This window comes from Halichoeres trimaculatus, unplaced genomic scaffold (assembly GCF_033239565.1).
Source record: "Halichoeres trimaculatus isolate MK-OKI-2021-1 unplaced genomic scaffold, fHalTri1.1 fHalTri1_scaffold_6, whole genome shotgun sequence".
In the NCBI taxonomy this organism is placed as follows: domain Eukaryota; kingdom Metazoa; phylum Chordata; class Actinopteri; order Labriformes; family Labridae; genus Halichoeres; species Halichoeres trimaculatus.
The window spans coordinates 12,928,069-12,947,369 of record NW_027437184.1 but is presented as its reverse complement, the minus strand read 5'-3'; the positions used below and the strand labels follow the sequence as shown (position 1 = coordinate 12,947,369).

The 19,301-nt window shown below is 38.4% G+C and overlaps 1 protein-coding gene across 1 annotated transcript in view; it reads left to right on the top strand.

Moving 5' to 3' along the window:
* Positions 1-18,025, top strand: part of LOC141791487 (uncharacterized) — a 34,355-nt gene extending 16,330 nt beyond the window's left edge. The window contains exons 3-12 of the mRNA XM_074672006.1: positions 343-450; positions 6,028-6,247; positions 6,500-6,730; positions 6,851-6,957; positions 7,036-7,183; positions 8,224-8,276; positions 9,827-9,924; positions 10,022-10,217; positions 10,344-10,559; positions 11,841-18,025. Coding sequence (XP_074528107.1) covers positions 343-450; positions 6,028-6,247; positions 6,500-6,730; positions 6,851-6,957; positions 7,036-7,183; positions 8,224-8,276; positions 9,827-9,924; positions 10,022-10,217; positions 10,344-10,559; positions 11,841-12,947 — 2,484 coding nt within the window. The 3' untranslated portion in view covers positions 12,948-18,025. The remainder of the gene's footprint in view (positions 1-342; positions 451-6,027; positions 6,248-6,499; positions 6,731-6,850; positions 6,958-7,035; positions 7,184-8,223; positions 8,277-9,826; positions 9,925-10,021; positions 10,218-10,343; positions 10,560-11,840) is intronic.
* The last annotated feature ends 1,276 nt before the right edge of the window (positions 18,026-19,301 follow it).

The window sequence follows — 19,301 nt, the reverse complement described above, 5'->3', positions numbered from 1 at the left end:
CAGCAATACAATTCACAAACACAAGGACTGGAGTAAGTTGGCTATTGTGCTGTGTCCTTTTGGTATTTTTAGTTTTATGATTCACCATTTCCTGTAAAATACATTGTCTGGATGGTAACATATGTTACCACAAAACCTATATATAACATTAATGGTGCCCAGATGTGAAAACTACCCGTGCAGAAATGCAGTGTCTTCATAGACCAGGGTTTGGGCCATTGGCTGTTCACAAATGTTTTCACTTTTTTAAATCACTGCTTAAAGACAATGAACTTTTTTTAACGGAAGGTTTTTTTTGTGTGTGTTTGCGTGTGTGTATATTATTATTTTTTTTATGTGCAGGTCACTTTACTGTGGGAGGACCAAACTCGGCGCCACCTGCTGGCCAGTGCTAGACTCTATTTCCTGCCTGAGGACACACCAAAAGGCCGGACTAGAGAGCATGGAGAGGTGGGTCAAAGATCACAGAAACCACCAGCTCAGATTCCTCTGTACAAATCAAAACTTAATCTTAGCAAAGAATAGTATTTAAATCATTTTAACAGTCCTTTGTTATATAAAATCAATGCACCTTATGTCATCTATACTCAATGCGAATCAAACACAGGCTTCGTTTATTGTAAGGTTAAATCCATTTGTGAACATTTTCTCTGCAAAATGTATACCAGGTGGCTAGTCTACTGTGTCATAAACTGTCCCTTTCCTCCATTTCATGGGTTGGTTGTAGAGTATAAGAGAATCATACATGCCTCTGTGTTTCCTGTTGACTGCTAATAGATGTGAAGGTCTTCCTAATGTAATCCACTTAAACAATATCTATTAATATCAGAAGTCACAGGAACACTTTTGCTTTTTTTATCCAAACATGTTGCTTAAATAGGTTTAACTGAACTCCAGATCTCTTCCTGATGAAATGGAGCATCCTGTTGTTAATGAGCCTTTTTGTGTTGGATAACCAAAAATAAAATCATCTGCAAAACACAAGCTTAAAACATGATCAGAAATAAACTTATTGAAACATGACTGTGGTATCATTTGTGTCTGTAGCTGCAGAGTGTTTTTGATTATCACTGCTCTCATGCGGGCTGCAGCTCAGACTTCAGAAGAAAATCCTCCATTGGGGAATGAGACTAATGTATTATCCAAATGTAAATCGTATGACTCGTCTGCAACCAAATTTTCCACATTTTCAAAGTAGATATTCCTTCGTCTTAGTCTTTGAATTGAGGTTTTTATTTTCCTTCTGGAAAATTGAGCCTTCTAAGCGGAGAGATAGTTTGATTTAGATCTTCACTTTAGTGTCTTAAGTGTCACTCTAGAGAAAATTTTAAGTGTTTACAACAAACATAAACACCAGAGAAGATAATGCTGAGCGTTTATTTGAAAAAGAAATGAAAAGCAGACTTTTGAGATTTATTCACCTGTGTTATGAATGGAATTAATTCGCTGAATTCTGTGCTAAAAACTTCATGAGTGTCTCTAAAGCCCAAACAAACCCTGTTAGGCCCCTTTGTTAAAATGTGCATTTGATCAGCACTATGAAACATGTTTACATCCTGGTACAAAAACATTTTGGGTTGGTTAAGCCTATTTTCTATCCATATGCAGTGTCAAAGAGGTAATATTTTTTAAAATATCCATTTGCTTTTTAAGTTTTGCACAATCTTGTGCATTCTTAGGGCCATGGATGACTTGACAAACAGGCAAGCACATTTCAGCTGCTAGCCAGCAGATTCAGGAAAAGACCTGTCACAAGCAGCCTCTTTGCATTTTGCTTGGGAGACTAAAGGTTTGGTTGAGTCTGTGTTTTTTGTTTTATTTAGTTTATTACTTTGACAGGGACCATGCAAAGCAGAACTGCTGAGCAGGAGTTAGCATTAAAGCTAATTCATGCCTGTAGTCCCTGGACAGGAAGATCTTAAAATATACAATACAAACAATCTTCAACAGTTAAAAATACTGAAACAACTATAAATAATACAAAGTTCCCAAACAGCACGTAACATTTTAGCAGTTTATCAAATAACCTTACATTTGTTGTATCCAAACCTTAAATCAGTGATCACATGACTGGTTTGCCTTGAGCTATGATTTATGTTTTCTTAAAAACACTAAAGCCTGTTCAGCTTCTGATATTGCTCAGTAGTAAGTTTCTGCAGCTCTGACTGAAAATATAAGTTATCCAAAAGCAGTTTTCTTAAAATTTAGCATTGTTCCTGCAGAGTGACACAGATTGTTAAAGTGGTGCCTGATCAGAAATTAATTTATACATTAGACAAACAGATATCTGTAAAGAATTTTCCTTTGCTTCAAATAAATCTTAAGAAACTACTGGGTGAGCTCACTAAGACTACATCCATGTTTAATACAGTTTAATACAGATATGGGTTGAGGGGTCATATCAGTTTTATGCAGTTCTGTGGCACAATGCTTTTAACATGCTTCTCAAGGGCGTTGCATTATTGTATAAAACACAATTTTCTTTAGTGGGGCTGATACCAAAAATGTTACTTGGTTGTTTTTGATTTTGTTCTTGGCTGATTCTAAATAAATAATTGTAAAATTGACAGAGACAGGCAAGAGAACAAAATCTTTGAGAGAACTACTCAAAAAACTTCTTTTAAGAGTTAAAAAAAACAAACATTATATAATGTTTATTTGACCTCCCTTTGAGCTGCTCTGTGTTTACAGTCCTCTGTCGTCTGAGGTGTGAGTGAGCTCACACCTGGCCGCTGCAGGAGTAGGAATGTGGGGGAGCTCCCACCTGGCTGAGCTCCAACAGAGATGGAGGTTTTTGGTTTTTTTTTCGGGTGGAGTGGGGGTTGTGGGTCTCTGTCGTCTTTGCCTTGAGGACTAAACAAGATCACAGCTGACAAACTGGAATGGGAGGAAGTCTAAACTGGGTGAACAGTTTGTCACGTTGTTCACATGTGTGAACTGTTTGTGTTGGAGGAAACTTAAAGAGGCAACACAAACAAGGAAGCAAAACTGTGCTGTGAGTCAAAGTTTTGAAAGGTTTTAACAGCTGATTTAAATGGGTTGCTTTTCATCTGGATCCATAAAGTGCTCATTAAATTTATGTCAAGACCCGAGAGAAAATAAAAGCAACAGTACTTGTTTTTGAAAGTGACTGTTTCTTATTAATCTTTTTTCAACCCAAATTCACTAACAATACTCCCTTTAAGATACAAAGGATAGAATTTAATCAAGGCAAAACAGTTTCCACACAGAAAAAAACAGGGGAAAAAAAGCATGAAATACATTTATCGGTAAATTAGAATTCAGCAACAAAGCATTTGCCTACACTGTTCAAATAACTCTTAATCCTGATTTGATGATTGTACAGAGTGTACACAGTGTTCTGGGTCAAGGCAACCCTGTAGCTTTTTACACTTAATTTGATATCCTGGATGTTTGGAAGAAAATACAACTAATCAGTTTGATAAAGGGGTTTGTTGTTGCTGTAAACAAACAAAATAATATGGTGGCCAAGCATGTGCCTTACCAAACATGTACTGCTTCAAGACATAACAATCAGGAGTGGATTTCATTTTGCTGCTGTCACCAGTATGCTCTTACTGTGTGACATTATTTCTTTGACTCCCTTTCTCACTCTGCAAGTGTGCAACAAAGCAGGGCTGCAGATTTTACATCAGATTGTCCCAGGCATACAAATTTAAAGAGACAGTGTCCTCTGCTGCAGAGGCCTTATTTTTTTATCACATTCAGATCTCACATACTTTGTAAAAATACTTGCATCAAAAATGCATTTGGAAACATTGCCCAAGAGCAGCTATTCAGCCATTTTGATCCAATTAGCAAACACAATAAAGTGTTAAAATTTTTCAGTTAATAAAGTAAAATCACGTGAAGCTCCTACACTAAAAAAAAGAAATCCAAGCAAGCTATCTTTTTTTTGTGGAATCTGCCAAATGGGGTGAGAAAATGTTTCTTTTAAAGTAGTGCCCGACCGATATGGGATTTTTGGGGCTAATGCCGATACCTATACTGGGGGCAAAAGAAAGCCGATATCCAATTTATCAACCGATATCCAATATATTGGCTGATATATATAATACATTTATTGATATACACAGGATATATACTGTATATAAACACAAATTATTATAATACCCATATGATTCAAGACAGAGAAAAAAAACAGTTAAATTTAAACAAGGAACTTTAATTATAAATCTGTCAACATAAGAACTGTAGTGTAAACCAATGATAAATAAGAACAAGCTGTAAACACAATAAAGAAGTCAAACTTTAAGCACAGTAAGTAGAAAAAAAGGCAAAATGTAAACACACAATGAGCAACTTACACGATGTTAAAACGCTGTTGTATAGTCTAACATTACATAATGGTGGACGGAGGGGGCGGGCACTCGGGCAGTGTGCAGCCCAACACACAGACACACAGGAATAGGAGTGACAGAATCTCTGTGAAGCAAAATTTATTATAATCCGCCACATTTTGGCCGATGTTGATTAATCGGTGAAAGGCATAATCGGCCAATCGGCAATTGGCCCGGCTCTATTTTAAATATCATAACTTGAGAAACTTACTAGCTTTTCTCACCCCATTGGCTGTTCTTTTCAATATTGACACACCAGTCAGGGCTTATTTTTGGCTTTAATATCTTGAAATTGCGTCACAGTGTTCCTGTTTCTTTTCTGTAAATCCCTCTGTTACCACCTCTGATGTCTACCCCAGTGACATCTTAGTGGTGTAACTATCACATCTTTAAATGGCGACATGACAAGGTAAATTCAGAACTAGCGCTACTTATGAAAGCAGAGTGGTGAAACAGAGATAAGAGCTGTTGAAGTTTTTTTTAAAAGGTAAAATAATGTGAAAAACGTTCAAAAATCAAGATTTTTGAATCACAGAGATGGCTTACTGAGACCATTGACCTCCCTTTGAGCATATGATAAAAGTTTTTTGTGTGTGTGTGTGTGTGTGACAGTCTTTTGATCACACTCTGCAGGGTTTTGTTCTGGATTAAATGTCGAGCAAACTTAGTCCATTTTCCTATGCTTTGAATTTCCATATGGTTTGATATTGAACTCATAAAAGAAGACCGCATTGCTTGTTTTGTAGGGAGCATCTTAATTCAGCCTGAGAAACAAAACACAGGGCAAAAAGAGCCCATTGCACCAGCAGCTGCAGCTTGTTAAGCTTATTGTCTGAGCTCAGGGTGATAACTGGAGGTGATTCATGAGTGCAGCATCATTTTTATCCTCACAGTCTTAATCTCATCTACACATTGCTTCACCGTCAAGTGATAATGATTTCACGCATTTCAAAACAGATATCATTGTCTCCACGATGCGATAATTAATATGCACTAGTAGAATAAACAACGGCTTTACTGTGATGCAGAAAAGTGCATGTCTCTTGTTGGAAGTTCACACTGCATTCTTTAAATGATGAAGTCATCAAAAGCTCAGGTTATTGTTCTGGCAGCACATCAGAAAAAACCCAGTCTAGTCTACTTTACTCACATAAGGCATCTCAAAAACACTGATGTTGCTCCCAGTGCTTCATTGTGATGAAATAAGCAAAAAACACCCCACAGTATAAAAGAGAAGCCACAAAAAGTTGGGATGCATAATGAGTGTTACTTATAGCTCTTAACAATAACTAGCAATATGTCCCCTGATAGCTGATACCTATACAATTAAAGCTATATATTTTTGTTTTGTATTTTAAAGTATGAAGTTATATTAGTTAAGTTTCAGGAAGTAAGGACAATAAGAAACTTACTTAAAGGTGTCTTTTTCTTACCTCACTGGCAGATTTTTTTTAACTGGTTTACAAGAAGCTCACATCTTTCTTTTCAGCTCTTAATATCTTGTGTCAAGACACTCATCTAGACTTGTCAAGCAACTTGTTCCTGCAATATAAAATGTTCTAATTTCTAGTAACTTTTGATGTGTCAGCTGTAGTTTAGGTCCTCAATAAGTCACCACTGCTGCTGATACAATGATAATAAATGTGTCTGTTCTCTGTTTGTTTAGGATGAGGTTCTTGCAGTGTCCCGGAAGATGGTGTTGCGTGTGGAGGACCTGGTGCGTTGGTTGTGCACAGAGCCAACAGGCTGGAGGAGCAACATGAAGACGCAGATGCTTTCATGTGGGACAAATGGGCTCCATAAACCTCTGCAGAGCAATGATGGACTCAACAACAGCAGCAACACCTCTAACAAGATCAGCGAGCCGCTTAAAGACAAAACAGACAGTAAGACACCTTTCACAAAACAGCAAGAGAAATAGGATTAAATTTATGTTTTCAAAATCTTAAATAAGGCTCAAAGGCTCATTTTTACAACATTAAAAATGCAGGAGGTAAAATCAGCAACTTTTTCTATTTAACCAACATATAACATTATTATTTTTAGGATTAGCCTACAGGTCAATGAAAAAATTCAAATTGTTTTTTTTTATTTGTAAAGTATGAATTCTAACACACCTTTGTAAATTTTCTTCTCAGATGAGCAGTTGGAGCATCATGTTGTCAAAGTGCTCAGCTACCCTCAGTACTGCCGCTTCCGCTCTCTGCAGAGACGCATCCAGGATGGAGCAAGGGGAGCGGCGCTGCAGGATCCTCACCTGATCGCTCTGGGTGCAGTCAAAGTGTCACCCAACACCCGACTGATGTACTGCAGAGACACCTTCAACCACCCTACGCTGGAGAATAACGCCAGCTTCTCCTGGCAGTTTAGTGAGTGACTTAGAAAACTGTTTTTGATAAAATAAGTCGGATGGAATGTGCAGTGAACAGGGGGTTGTGTAACAACATGACAGTTTCAATCTTTAAGCCTTATTTTTCTTTTTCCTGCAGGATGTCCATCACTTAGCCTTCGTGGGCGGCCCCGGAAGAGGAGAGGACGAGACGGCAAAGAGTCACCAACCTCCAGCCAATCAGAGTCCTGGATTGATCGCATGAAGGTTAGATCTTTCTGTACAGTTTAACTTTGTTGCAACGAGAAGTTTCAGGCTGATGAAGAAGTTAAATTTTCCCCTCAGGAGAACGTGATGGGCAGTGTGGAGGTGGGCTGTGAGGGCAGCTGGCTCCCCCACCCTGAGGAACAGCTCTTCCTCGATCAGCTCTTCTCCTTCATGGAGCGAAACGGCTACTCCATCCACAAAGTCCCCAACCTCGGATTCAAAAAGAGTGAGCGACTGAATCTAGTCTTAATCATTTTATTTTTAGGCTCCTTTTTTCGACCCAGCTAAATGAAAAGTATGGAACTAAAACTTCTCTTTCTTTCTTTCTTTCTTTCTTTATTTTTTTATTTTATTTTTCCATTTTCTTCTCTCTGTTTTATTCTTCTTCCTTTCACATTTTGGCTCTCTTTTCTGGCCTTAGTATAATCATTTATTCTTCATATTTCTACAGCTCTATGTTCTAAAGGTTTTTTTCATTCAGTCAGTCTTTACATCTCATTTTCCTTCTTTCTTTGTGTTTGTTCTTTTTCTAAAATTTCTCCTTTAAAAAAAGCTTTCTATTCTTATAACATGTTTTTTTTGTTTCTCTGTCTTTCCTCTGTCTTTCTTTTGTCTTTTTTATTTCAATATTTTTTCTTTATTTGCCTTTATTTCTGTCTGAATTCCTCCCTCTTTATTCTCTCTTTCCATCTGTCTTCCTGCTATATCCTTTCACCTCCATGTAACCTTGAGTCCCTCTATAAAAAGCTTTGTGCTTTTTTCCAGCCCCTTGCAGAACCTTCTTTTTTAATGGCTCTTCCTTCTTTCCCTCTTCTCTCAATTTAAAAGATAGATATTTGATATTTATAAAATGACAAATATACAAACCTTTGAATAAAGGTGTTGGAGTCAAAGTCTCCAGACAGCCATGTGTGAGAGAACCTGAGAGCTGAAATCAGGATGTTAGCTCTGCTTATCTCTGCTTTGGTCTCTGAGGTCATTAAACTTTCATCTGATCTGGTTTATTAAGATTAAAGCTGTAGTCTAACCTCTGAAGAGCTGGAAATATACGAACACAGCAGGGGTTTGATTAATCTTGATATTTTTTATGTTTATGTGAAGAAAAAAACAACATGTTCTGTGCAGATTAGTTTTATCAAATTGTGTTTATTAAGTTAAATCAGCATTTTATATCAGAGTTCAGCCTAATTCTCATTCTTATCAGCTCTGTTTTCATTATTTATATCACTGCTGGTTTCCAACCTTCGACTTTCTCTCTGCCCTCAGTCGACCTCTTCCTCATGTACTCAGTGGTCAAGAGGCTCGGAGGATACAAAAAGGTGAGTCTGTTAAATCTGCTGCTTTTTCCACCATGTAAGAAAGAAATCGTTTGATATAGTGTGTTGTAAGTTTGGTGTAATGACTGAAGAACTGTTGATGGATTTTAAAAACCACACTTCATAAACAGTGCTGCTTTTGGTTGAAATTATTAGACTTGTCACTTGGTTACAGTAAGTAAACAGATAACAAAAGCAGCAACACATGAATAAAAACAGACAGAAAAACAGCGTTACAGTTTCAGCTGAGAGCTGCTCTGTTCACAACAAAAGGCTTTTCTTACCCGCTGTACTGCGGTGAGCCTTGCACTGAACAATACTGTACTACACAGCATAGTGTTAAACCTCTTCATATATATCATATAAAATTTTTAATTTTTTCCAAAACAGTTAAAAACCTCAGATCCTCAGGATTTGGAAGAAAAAGAAAAAAATCATACAAATGTGTTCAAACGCACAGTTTGTAATTTCTGTGTTCATTTCTAACAATAACGAAAAGTTAAATGAGTCAGCTCATGTCTTTTTTTATACTTTGCTTAGCCTCAATAGAGTGTTTATGTTTTAGTCTTTCACAGATAGAGATGCATGTAAGCATCTGTTTCTGTGCACAAATTCAAGGCTGCTATTCTTTAGCCACAAAACTTTCCTTAAACACCTTTTTTGGTAAAATTGTGTCTGTTTTAAGTTGCCAATTAATGATTCTCTTAAAGAGAGGATATAATGCCTTCCCATATTTTAAACATGGATATTAAGTAACAATGCTGGATGTTTAAGTTTTCATCTGTTACCTTTTTATACGTTGTTGAAATTTCTGAGTCTTTCTGAAAACTGCTCAGAAAAGCATTTTGAAAATAGCACCCAAAGCATATCTTCTTTACACTTGCTAAAATGATGAAATCATTGCATAAGGATTTTCTAACTGGTTCCAAACTGAGATGCTGAAGGGTCGGGCCTCAAACACTGAGGTCTGCCCATAGCTCTGAGGAAGGGGTTTTGTGAAGCAGGGAGCCCTAAAGAGACAACAGCTAAAGCCAAGTGTTTCAGATGCTTAGAATAATGGTTTTCCAAAACACCAGTGCAAGAAGAAAAATGTTTTTGTTCTCTCTTTTTTTCACCTGATGAACAGCTATAAAAAAGCGTAATACCCCCTTTTTAAGTTATCCCAGATATTAGTTATCCCAATATTCATGCATGTTGTGTTCAGCCACTTAACACATGTACCTAAGGTCACCTCGTAAAATATCTGTTAGGTTTATAAAGGTACATGTGGAAAATAGTATTAGGGCAGTTTGAACAGAAGCTGTGTTTTATAAAACTTTAAATATTTGAAAAAAATGAAGCCAAAGTTGGATGTTTTCATGTAGCTTTCCAAGCCTTTCTGAGTCAGGGAGGTAGCTGTATTTCTTTGAGTAAAAATAGACCACAAAAGTATTTTAGGAACCACTCTTCTTGCACTAGTCTCTAAGAGAATGATTTTGAACTTGTGGGAGTGTTTTCCTGTTTGATTTCAAGGGTTCCGAAGATAACCGTCATCATGTTTATGTGTTTCTCAGGTGACAAATGACCGCCTATGGAAAGTGGTTTACAATGAGCTTGGAGGGTGTCCAGGAAGCACCAGTGCTGCTACCTGCACCAGGAGACACTACGAGAGGTAAGATGGAATAGAAACCTGAAAATACAAGGAAATCTCCACAGCTAGACACTAAAACTTAAAAGATTTTCTCTAACCATTTATATGTGTGTCTCAGGTTGATGCTTCCTTATGAAGAGCATCTCAGAGCAGGAGGAGGAGGGGTAGAATTCAAAATCCCTGAATGCCCCTTGCCGCCAAAACCTAAAGGTGTCAGAGGAAGGAAACCACTTCCAAGAGGTAGAAAACCTGGACCTAAAGCCAAGGAGAAGAAGGCCTTAGCTGCTGCCGCCGCTGCTGCTGCTCCTAAAACTGTAAGTTGAAATACAAGAGTCCCTAAGCATAATAATTTATTAATAAAATAGTAAAGCTATAATAAACAATTTCCCAAACTGCTCAAAGATGGCCAAAGTCACATGCAACTTTTGTCTTTTTATCAGATTGTTACTGCAAATGGCACCATCGTGGTCAAGAGAGGACGGGGACGACCGCCGGGGACACGCAACAAGTCCACACTGATCGCTCAGGCCAAACTGCTGGCTCAGCAGCAGGCTAAAGCTAAAGCAGCAACTGAGTGTCAGCAGCAGAGTCCTCTGCTTCCTCCAGCCAGAGCTGCAGCAGCAGCAGGAGGGGGAGGAGGCAGCAGCACACACAGGGTAACCACTCAATACGCTTCTGTTCTGTACAGCAGGAAACATCAGATGGTCTAGGTGATGCCTCATGTGGCAAATGTTCCAGATTATAAGGCCTGATTTGACAGAGCCATTTAAAGCAGTGCAGAATGTATCTACATCTCATATTCTAAAATAGCAAAGAAATGTGAGTACATTTTGTTATTTTAATTTCATTTTTTAGCCTCTTTGAGGTTAAATATAGCTCAATTCTCAGATCCAGTGGTATGTGCAGCCTGCAGATCTAGCAAGAGATTACAAAGCTTCAAACCACACAATCTTTATTAATATTCACAGATGGCAGAGCAGGTAAAGCTCCCTCTGCTGGCCCTAGAGAGGAGTATAAAGTGGTATTGCCAGTGTTTAACTGAAAGCCAAAACATGTCTGAAATTTTCAGATCATCATTTTAAATCATGTACCTGTGCATTTAAACCCTGACTGCTGAAGGTAACAGAAGATCTGCTTCAGAAAAACATATGTAAAGGGTTACATGATCCACAAACCATGCTGCAGAGCAGGTAGCATTTACTTACACAGTTTAATTTTATAGGGATTGACACAGTTTACAGAGACAAACTTAAAATGGCCATACAATGCAAATGTTATTGTGTTAGCAGCAAATCATAAATTGAAGTGAATGATTTAAGCGGTAGGTTAAAAAAATAAAAGGAAAGGTGTGTCAGGTACCGGAAGATATGTTCTGTTTTGTGGAATAGACCTGGAAAGCTGCAGAAAGAGGGGGGCAAAAAATGCACCTCTTTACAACAAACCATTAATGTCGTGACTTTTACAATTATTCTGGATTTACTAGTGAGGAAAAGGAATGTGGAAGCTTTTTAAGGTGTAATGAAGCCTGTACTGGTTTATTTTGCAGATTTTGTATATCTTCTTGCCTCAGTTATGCACTGTGGTCATTGTGATCCACTGTATACCTAATACCACAAACAAGTTTTGAGGTAGTTTCTGAAAAATAAGCAGGTTTGACTGAGAATCAACGAGCATAGGGAAGAATTGACTTAGTGACAAAAATCATTGACAGAAAGGCACATCAGCTCTGACAGTATTAAACTTATGCTGCTTAAAGTAGTTTGGAGTGATTCATACCATTGAACTGTTGTGAACTAATCCAGAGTGGGAGCTAAAATCTGGCTTTTTAAAAACTGAAATGAATCAAAGCTGACAGGAAAAATATTTCCTCTCTTTTTTTGTTTTCTCTTAGAGTCTGAACTAACAATCTTCCCCTCCTTCTTCTCTTTCCTCCACAGCAAATCCAACCAGCTGTCCTCCTTCCCAACATGCCCCTCACCCCTGACCTCTCCCCCATGTCCACCCCCTTTCTTCCCTTCCAGCCCAAATTGAAGGAGCTAAAACCAGAGCGAGGAGAGTCCGCTGCTCCTGCTCCAGGTGTGCTCATCTCCACACTGCCTCGGCATTTTGTGGGAGGGTCTCTGGGTGGATTTAACCCCATCAAAGGTGTGTGTCCCCTGGATGTCCTCAGGAACCGCATCAGCCTCCAGAGAGGCCTGGAGAGCCCAGCTCTGACCCCTCAAGATTCAACCCAGCACCTTCCCACCATCTACACCCTTCAGCCTAAAACTGGAAGCCCAGAAACCCCTCATCCAAGCGGGGAACAGCTCCAAGGTCAGCCCAGTCTGCTCCACCAGCCACACAACCACTGCTCCAGCTGCACTGTGGATGATGGAGCCCAGAGAGGGGGCAGCCTGGAGGCCAGGACCAGACCCCCTCTTCCCCCTCTTCGTGTCCTGCCTCTGAACCTGGACTGTAGCGTGCAGGTGTGTCAGCTGATGAGGACTCGTCTGGGCTCTACGCAGTTCCAAACTTTCACACGCCGTCTCTCTGAGGCCCTGTCCCAGGACCTGACCAACAAACCCCCCTGCTCCCCCATTACACCTCCCCCTGAGCAGGCACTGCCCCTGAATCTTAGCAGACGCTTCCCTGTTAAGAGACCCAGCACAGAAGGACCAGAACCAAGCCCCACAACCGTCAATGGAAACACAGACCAGCAGCCATGTAAGAGACCCAGACTTAGCTGCACGGAGCAGACCGAGGACTTCAGCCAGGGGGATAAAACCAGCTCTGGTGGAAGTTCTGCAGGAGGGGATCAGGAAGAGGCGATGAAGAACCAGGAGGAACCTGCAGACCTTAGCTCCCCCAGCAGGATCAGAGCTTTTCTGCTTGGGCTGCCGCCTTTCCAGGTGAAATTTGAGGAGGACCTGAATGGGACCAGGTTTGGGAAGTTTCTTCCTCCAGAATCAAAAGCTGAACCCCAGAGGACTGAGACTGAGAACGGAGAGGGAGTAAAGAAAGAGGTGAAGGAGGAGGAGGAGGAGACGGTGGTTAATTTGGAGTAATGTTAAACTGAAAATTCTAAGATGGAGGAGTCAGATCCTGCCTCCTGTCCTGGTCTTGGATCAGCAGAGGTGAGGACAGCCGGGCCCTGTAACACACACACTGTTTTAACATTATTCCCTTTCTTTATCAGCATTTTTGATCAGAGGACTCTTCGATAAGTCAAAGGTTTTTCAGTTTGAAACCTGTAAAGTTGTATCTGATGCCGGCTTGTTTTTGCTGTTGATCCTTCAGCGGTTGATCCAGCTCAGATTTGAGCCAGAATGAGAAGAGCAGGGGATATTTGTTCTTCATCTGTGAGAATATTGGACTTTCTCTCAGTTTCAAACCGTTGTCTCTTTCTTCTTTGTAATTAATCTTTGCAGAGGAATGTTAACACAGACTCATGACAATCACAGATTTTTTTCTCTTCCTTTCTCTCCTCACGTCTGTCCTTTAAACATGACAAAAGACAGAGACACAAACAAACACTGCCATGACCCTTCATAACACTATTAACTCCACTATTCAATGTTGCGCTGAAATATTGAATAAGATCCACATTACAGAAATGAAAATAAAACATCAATATTACATCTATGGGTGATGCTATGCATCAAGACGTCATGAATTAGCATCTTAAAGTGTACTGTAGTTTGGTAGTTGATTTTTAAATTGTACTCTACTTCTGTAGAGAAATAGTTATTTTCTGATAAAGTGTCTGGATGTTATCTGGAGCTCCTCAGTCTTCACGTTATAGCTTGTTGAGTGAAGCCTTTCTATAGTCTTGCTTGTTAGCTGAAATATATAAACTGTTCTTACACATACGTGCCTTAAACAGCCTGCGATCTGAGTCATTGCTGGCTTCAAATCCATTCAGTTAAAGAGATACCTTGATGTTGGACCTCTGTAGTTTTATTTTACCCTGTAGTTGGGCTGGGGATTCTTTAAGTACTTGTTTAGTTGTTTATTTCCAACAAACAGTTGAGCAACAAAATCCCAAAGTTCTCAAGTTTTGAATGTATTGAGGCAACAACAAAAAGACAAAAACTGAGGTTTTAATCAGCGGGAGCAGAGACTGTAAATAGAAGTGGGCATAGCTAGGGTGATGAGAATTGTTGGTGTGTGAGAGACAGTTTTGAAGCTTCAGATCTTTATTTTTTAGAGCCAGGTGGGAGCAGATTTAGAGAAGAGGGTAAAGCTGGAATAGATGCCAAGGAACTAATTGCAGCCGGTTGTTTTGGATGATGGGTCTGGCTAACTGAAAAAAGGCTTTAAATGAAATGTTTCCACCAGAAAACAAACTAATCTCTAGTGTCTCTAGGGTTTGTACAAGTAGTCTCCGAACACACATTTAATGTCCTTATGGTAGCTTAGCAATAGCCCATACTTTACATTATCTTTTATTTGATTGCTAGTGCGATCATATTTTACAGAATGAAACTCTTTGAATGAGTCGTGAAACTACAGACACTAGAGACCCAGGAAAGGTTGACTTATCCCAACTTAGTTTTCTTTCCATAACTGGTGGAGCTGCCAAACCCTGCTTTTGGCATTGTACAAACCACTGTGTACCCTTTCGTGTTTTATATCAACACCCCTGTTCAAGTTTTTCAACCACATCAGCACCAGGGGAGGTGTGTAGAGATGAAACATGAACATGTAGCTGGAACATTCACCTACCTCAGGTTATTTTATTTCATCATCTTCTTTTGACCGTCGTCTGTAAACACAGCACGCTTCAAACCAATCAGATTCCTCTCTGTAGCTCGGTTACGTTTAGTCATTGCTGGTTTTTGCCTTTTCATGCTAACTTTGTGTAAATACCCCAAGACTGTCCTTTATACATTAATTGTACTTCTAGACACCCTCCTCAAAATATCTGGATCTCAAACCGGGTTCAGAACAGGTTGTTAGTAGATGTGGATTAGCTTGTCTGGAAGTCAGGATTGGGGTTTAATAGTGGACCTATCAGCTAAGGCTAACTATTTAGGCCAACCCATTACTGGCTCAAACACAGGCAAAGAGGTGGGCCAAGACAGATTTTAGCCCCTCTTTAAACAACTACATGAATCTACCCATCTATCGGTTGCCTCTAATTGAACAAATTCATTTAAAAAACAATAAAAAATCAAAAACATAACATAGAATTTTAAAAACTATCATTTTTTATGTGGAATTTGATGGGATTTCCGTAGCTTCTGCAGTTTTTTGCACCCTGCATGCTTCACCTTGAAACCCAGAGGTTCCAGCTTGGTTTAGCCGTCTTAGTCTAGTCGACCAAATCGAGAGTCGTATTGATCCTGCTAGAGTATTCTTAACAAGGAAGCTAAAAAGGTGGGAGACCTTTCCTATTTAAACGTGATGGCTTTCCTATCTTATTGTGATTCTTATTTTCCAGAATCAAAGTTCCTGATTGTTTGTTGATGCCTGGACAAAATATGAAATCAAAACATCCGCGCTGCTTCACCAAAGAAAATGTCTGTAAAATTGCTCCACTGCTTCTCCCACTTCCTGTGCAAAGTGCCAACACAAAACAGACTCTATATTGTGAGGTAAAACTTTTAACTGTACAATGTAAACATCAAGGTATCTCTTTAACCGCAGCCTTTTCCTTCGACTTGTTTAAATTTTCTGCCGCAGACAGATGTTGGTTCAGATTTGCACACCTACTGTACAAACTTGCTTCATTTATTTTTCCATATTTATATGTGCCAACTTTTTGTTATTTTACCAGAGTAGTGGATTCAACTACGACACCGGAATTAAGTGGTGCTGTTTATTCTTAGTTATGTACCTAATGCCATAATGTTTTTGTTTCCTTTTTTTTTTTGTGTGTATAAATCTGCAAACTATTTCATCTCAGCAAGTCTTAGATATCAACCTCAGCTTTTTGGAATATTTTAAAGAATTGAATAAAACAGAAAACCTGACTTGTTCTGAAAATATTTGCAGTTTTTATAGATGTATTTGACTGTTGGCCTCACGTGAGACAGATATGAATTGTTTATGAATGAATGCATGAGTAGAGCATTGTATACTCAAAAAAAAACAACAAAAAAACATAGCCGGATCATAGCAGAAGCACCAAAGCACATGTTTTCCAGCAGTGATCACCAGAATCAAACTGTTTAAACTTTTACGGTCATGTTGAAAGCAGAGTTGTTGTCATATGATTGCTTGAAGACACGTCACTTTTCACAGTAATGTCTGTTTTGATCTGTAACAAGCAGAGGATGGTGTTATACAAAGTCATATTTTCATCAATGCAGTAAGAGTTGATGTATATCTCAAGATAAGTCTGATCATGTAACAACAGTTTAATGTATATTCTGTCTCATTTTGCTTCATCATGTCCATAAACCTCTATTTATAAGGTTTATGAGGTTATGCTTGTGAGTGTGCTCAGTTGTGTCAGCTTCAAGTGAAAAAGGCCTTTGTACGGGTTAGAGGAAAAGTTTGTATGACCACAGCTGAGGTCAAAAATCATTTTTTAAGACTGCATTTGCTTAGAGGTAAAGTCTACAATGAACAAACCGTGATTTTCACTGACTGAAAAGACCAGCGCCTCATGAGTGTACAGCTTCTGTGCATTTTTTGTCTTTTCTGTCAGACAGAAGGTTTTGAGAGTTCCCTTTGGGTGATACTGAAAGACTGCAACCACAAACTTTTCCCTTCAGAGTATCCGCAGGCTTTATGACTCACACTGGGAGCCTCCCGGTCAAACCACAGCTCCACTGGACCAGATTTATCTCAGAGTCTCTCAGTCTGTCTCTCCTGAACATTTTGCCTTAGTTAGTATTATTGATTTTATTTTGTGCATGTTGATTGTTTATGCTATGACAACATGCCACTGAGGGCTGACCGCCTGCTGTGTCATTTAGAGGGGGTAGGAGGTCTTTAAGTCTAAGTTAAACCAGTATGAGAGATGATAGTTTTTTCTTCTTCTTTGGTTATTTAAGCTTTAGTTTCTTAAGGTTTTTGTAGGTATCTTCTTTTTTTCTTTGATAAAGTTAAGATTCAGATGTTTACATTTTGTTATGCATGCTCTAACAGATCTGTTATATCCACTGTTTTGCACACTACAGCAGCATCAGTCTTTAGCGGCACTGCGTATTTATGTAAACTAAGTGCCTGATACTCACAAAGGAAAATTGGAGTGAATATTTGAAAGCAAAAAGTCAAATATGCTGATTAGCCTTCATGCTGTATACTGGAACAACAACTCAAGTTGTCGTGTCATGTTTTATCAATGTTTGAAAGTTTAACCCCACCAGGGGAGAGTAACCTGTTAAAAGAAGGCAACCATGGGACACCCATTCTGCCCTGTAGCATGCAAACTGGACCTACAGTACTCAACAGCAGTGACACCTAGTGGCCATCTAAGTGTTAAGTGATGCCATTCATCTTGTGACGACCTCCATGTCCAGAAATGATCAAATAAAATGGTGCTACATGTGATATATTAACATGCACATAAAAATTCTGCGGAGAGTGTTTTGGAGCTCCTTTGGGAAATGAATCACTCACACAAAAAATAGAAATGGGACTGTTGATAAAATCTTAGAAAAAAGCAATGTTCTAACACACTGTTGTTTAGCCTGCCAAAGAAGTCGCAGTATAGAATACTCTGTAATCGCTGATATTCACAGTCGTTTCATGTCAGAAAGTAAAATAAGTAAATTACATGCAAGAGCCAGTGATTTCTAGATGTAGCTGTTAAACTAAAACATTTTAAATTCAGGAGTAATAGCTAAATTCAAGAACTAAAATAAAGTCACTATGGATCTTAAAGCTGCTTTTAATTCAATACAATGCTAAGTATCTTTAATGTCTCAACCTGGGAGTCGAGCATTGTCATCTTCAGTCTATTGATGATGTGGGTTAGCTGCGCCTGTATGCTTAGCTCGTGTAATGGCTCAGACTCGAAGTACTTTGGTTCTGTTTGACACGTGTAAGTGACTTTTGAGTTTTTCTTGAGTAAAAAGTGACAATTAAAAGAACAGTGGTGTTATTTATCCTTCACTGAAGCAAAAGAAAGATGCAGCAGAATATCAACTCTTAACTATGGTGTGCTAAAAAAGGCAAAATAGCATCAGGTCCCCAAAAAGCTCATTTTAATGATTACTGAATGAATCAGTACTCCTAGCCAAAATAATCTACATTTAAAGATTACTGTTCTATAGATTGATTGCAAGTTTAATTTTATGTAAGCCTTGAAAATCTGCACTGAAATTAAAAAAACTGAATAATTTTGCTGTCAGAATACTGGACTCAGAAAATTACAACCAGTCAGATTTTTCTTGAGTATTTTCTGTTTTCTTCAAACATCACTTTAAAGTTTTATAGTTGAAGAATTACTTAATGTTTCAAACATTATTACAAAATTCTTGGCCAAATAAAATCAATTTGTTTCACGTCATGATAAGGAATTTTTGACTTTCTGGCATTTCTATAATTGAAACTAACCCAGGATAACATCTAAACTTCATAACTTTGTAGTGTTGGCTGCTAGGAACCAAATATAAAAAATCTCTAACATTGTAATACTTGTCAAGGAAGCACATGAGGATTTAACTGAAATGCATTTTGTGATTTATGTGGATGTTAAAAATGCTGGATGTGGCACCTTTTAACAAACAGTTGGATGTTAAGAACTGATGAATGTCTCTCACCTCATGGAGTCTCTTCTTTTTGGTTTCATCTGGCACCATTTCGCTCATTTAAACAGAAAACCAAGATCAACTTAAAAACACAAGTGTTCTTTTCTTCATAAACTGTGCTGAACGTTTGCTAATTTTGTCTGAAAAGAAGGCTTCCCGGTATAACCACCTGCCTGCGTTCACTTAAAATGGCCACCAAGGTGTTTGATTCAGTGGGAGCATTGCAATTATTTGTTCGTGTTTCTCTGTTGAGTGTGTGTGGTTTAATGATTGCAGAGATGTAACAGACTCGAGTTCCATTTTTTTGTTTCTTTTACAGAAAACAGCTGGCAGTGTCAGGTACCATTCCATTTTAACACTGTATATTTATAATAAAAGTAATCTGTTCAAAAAAAAGAGCAGTTTTTTAATTTTTCCACTTCCTCAAAGTTCTGATGCTACATTTTTATTTTAAGTTTAAGTGACTGCCAGTCATACATCATTAAACAAAGTCAAAATTTCATTTTGAGAAGACAAAGATGTGAAATAAAAAACAACACTGTTTAAAGGAACACATGGTAGTATCAACAGAGCTGTGATCCCCAAAACGGTTTATACAAATGCACCTGCAAATTTATATTTATAATATAGTTATATATTGTTTTAGAAATCTATTTTTATTGTCACTGTAAAGCTTTCAGCTCAAGAAATGTGAAAAAAAAAAAAAAAGAATCC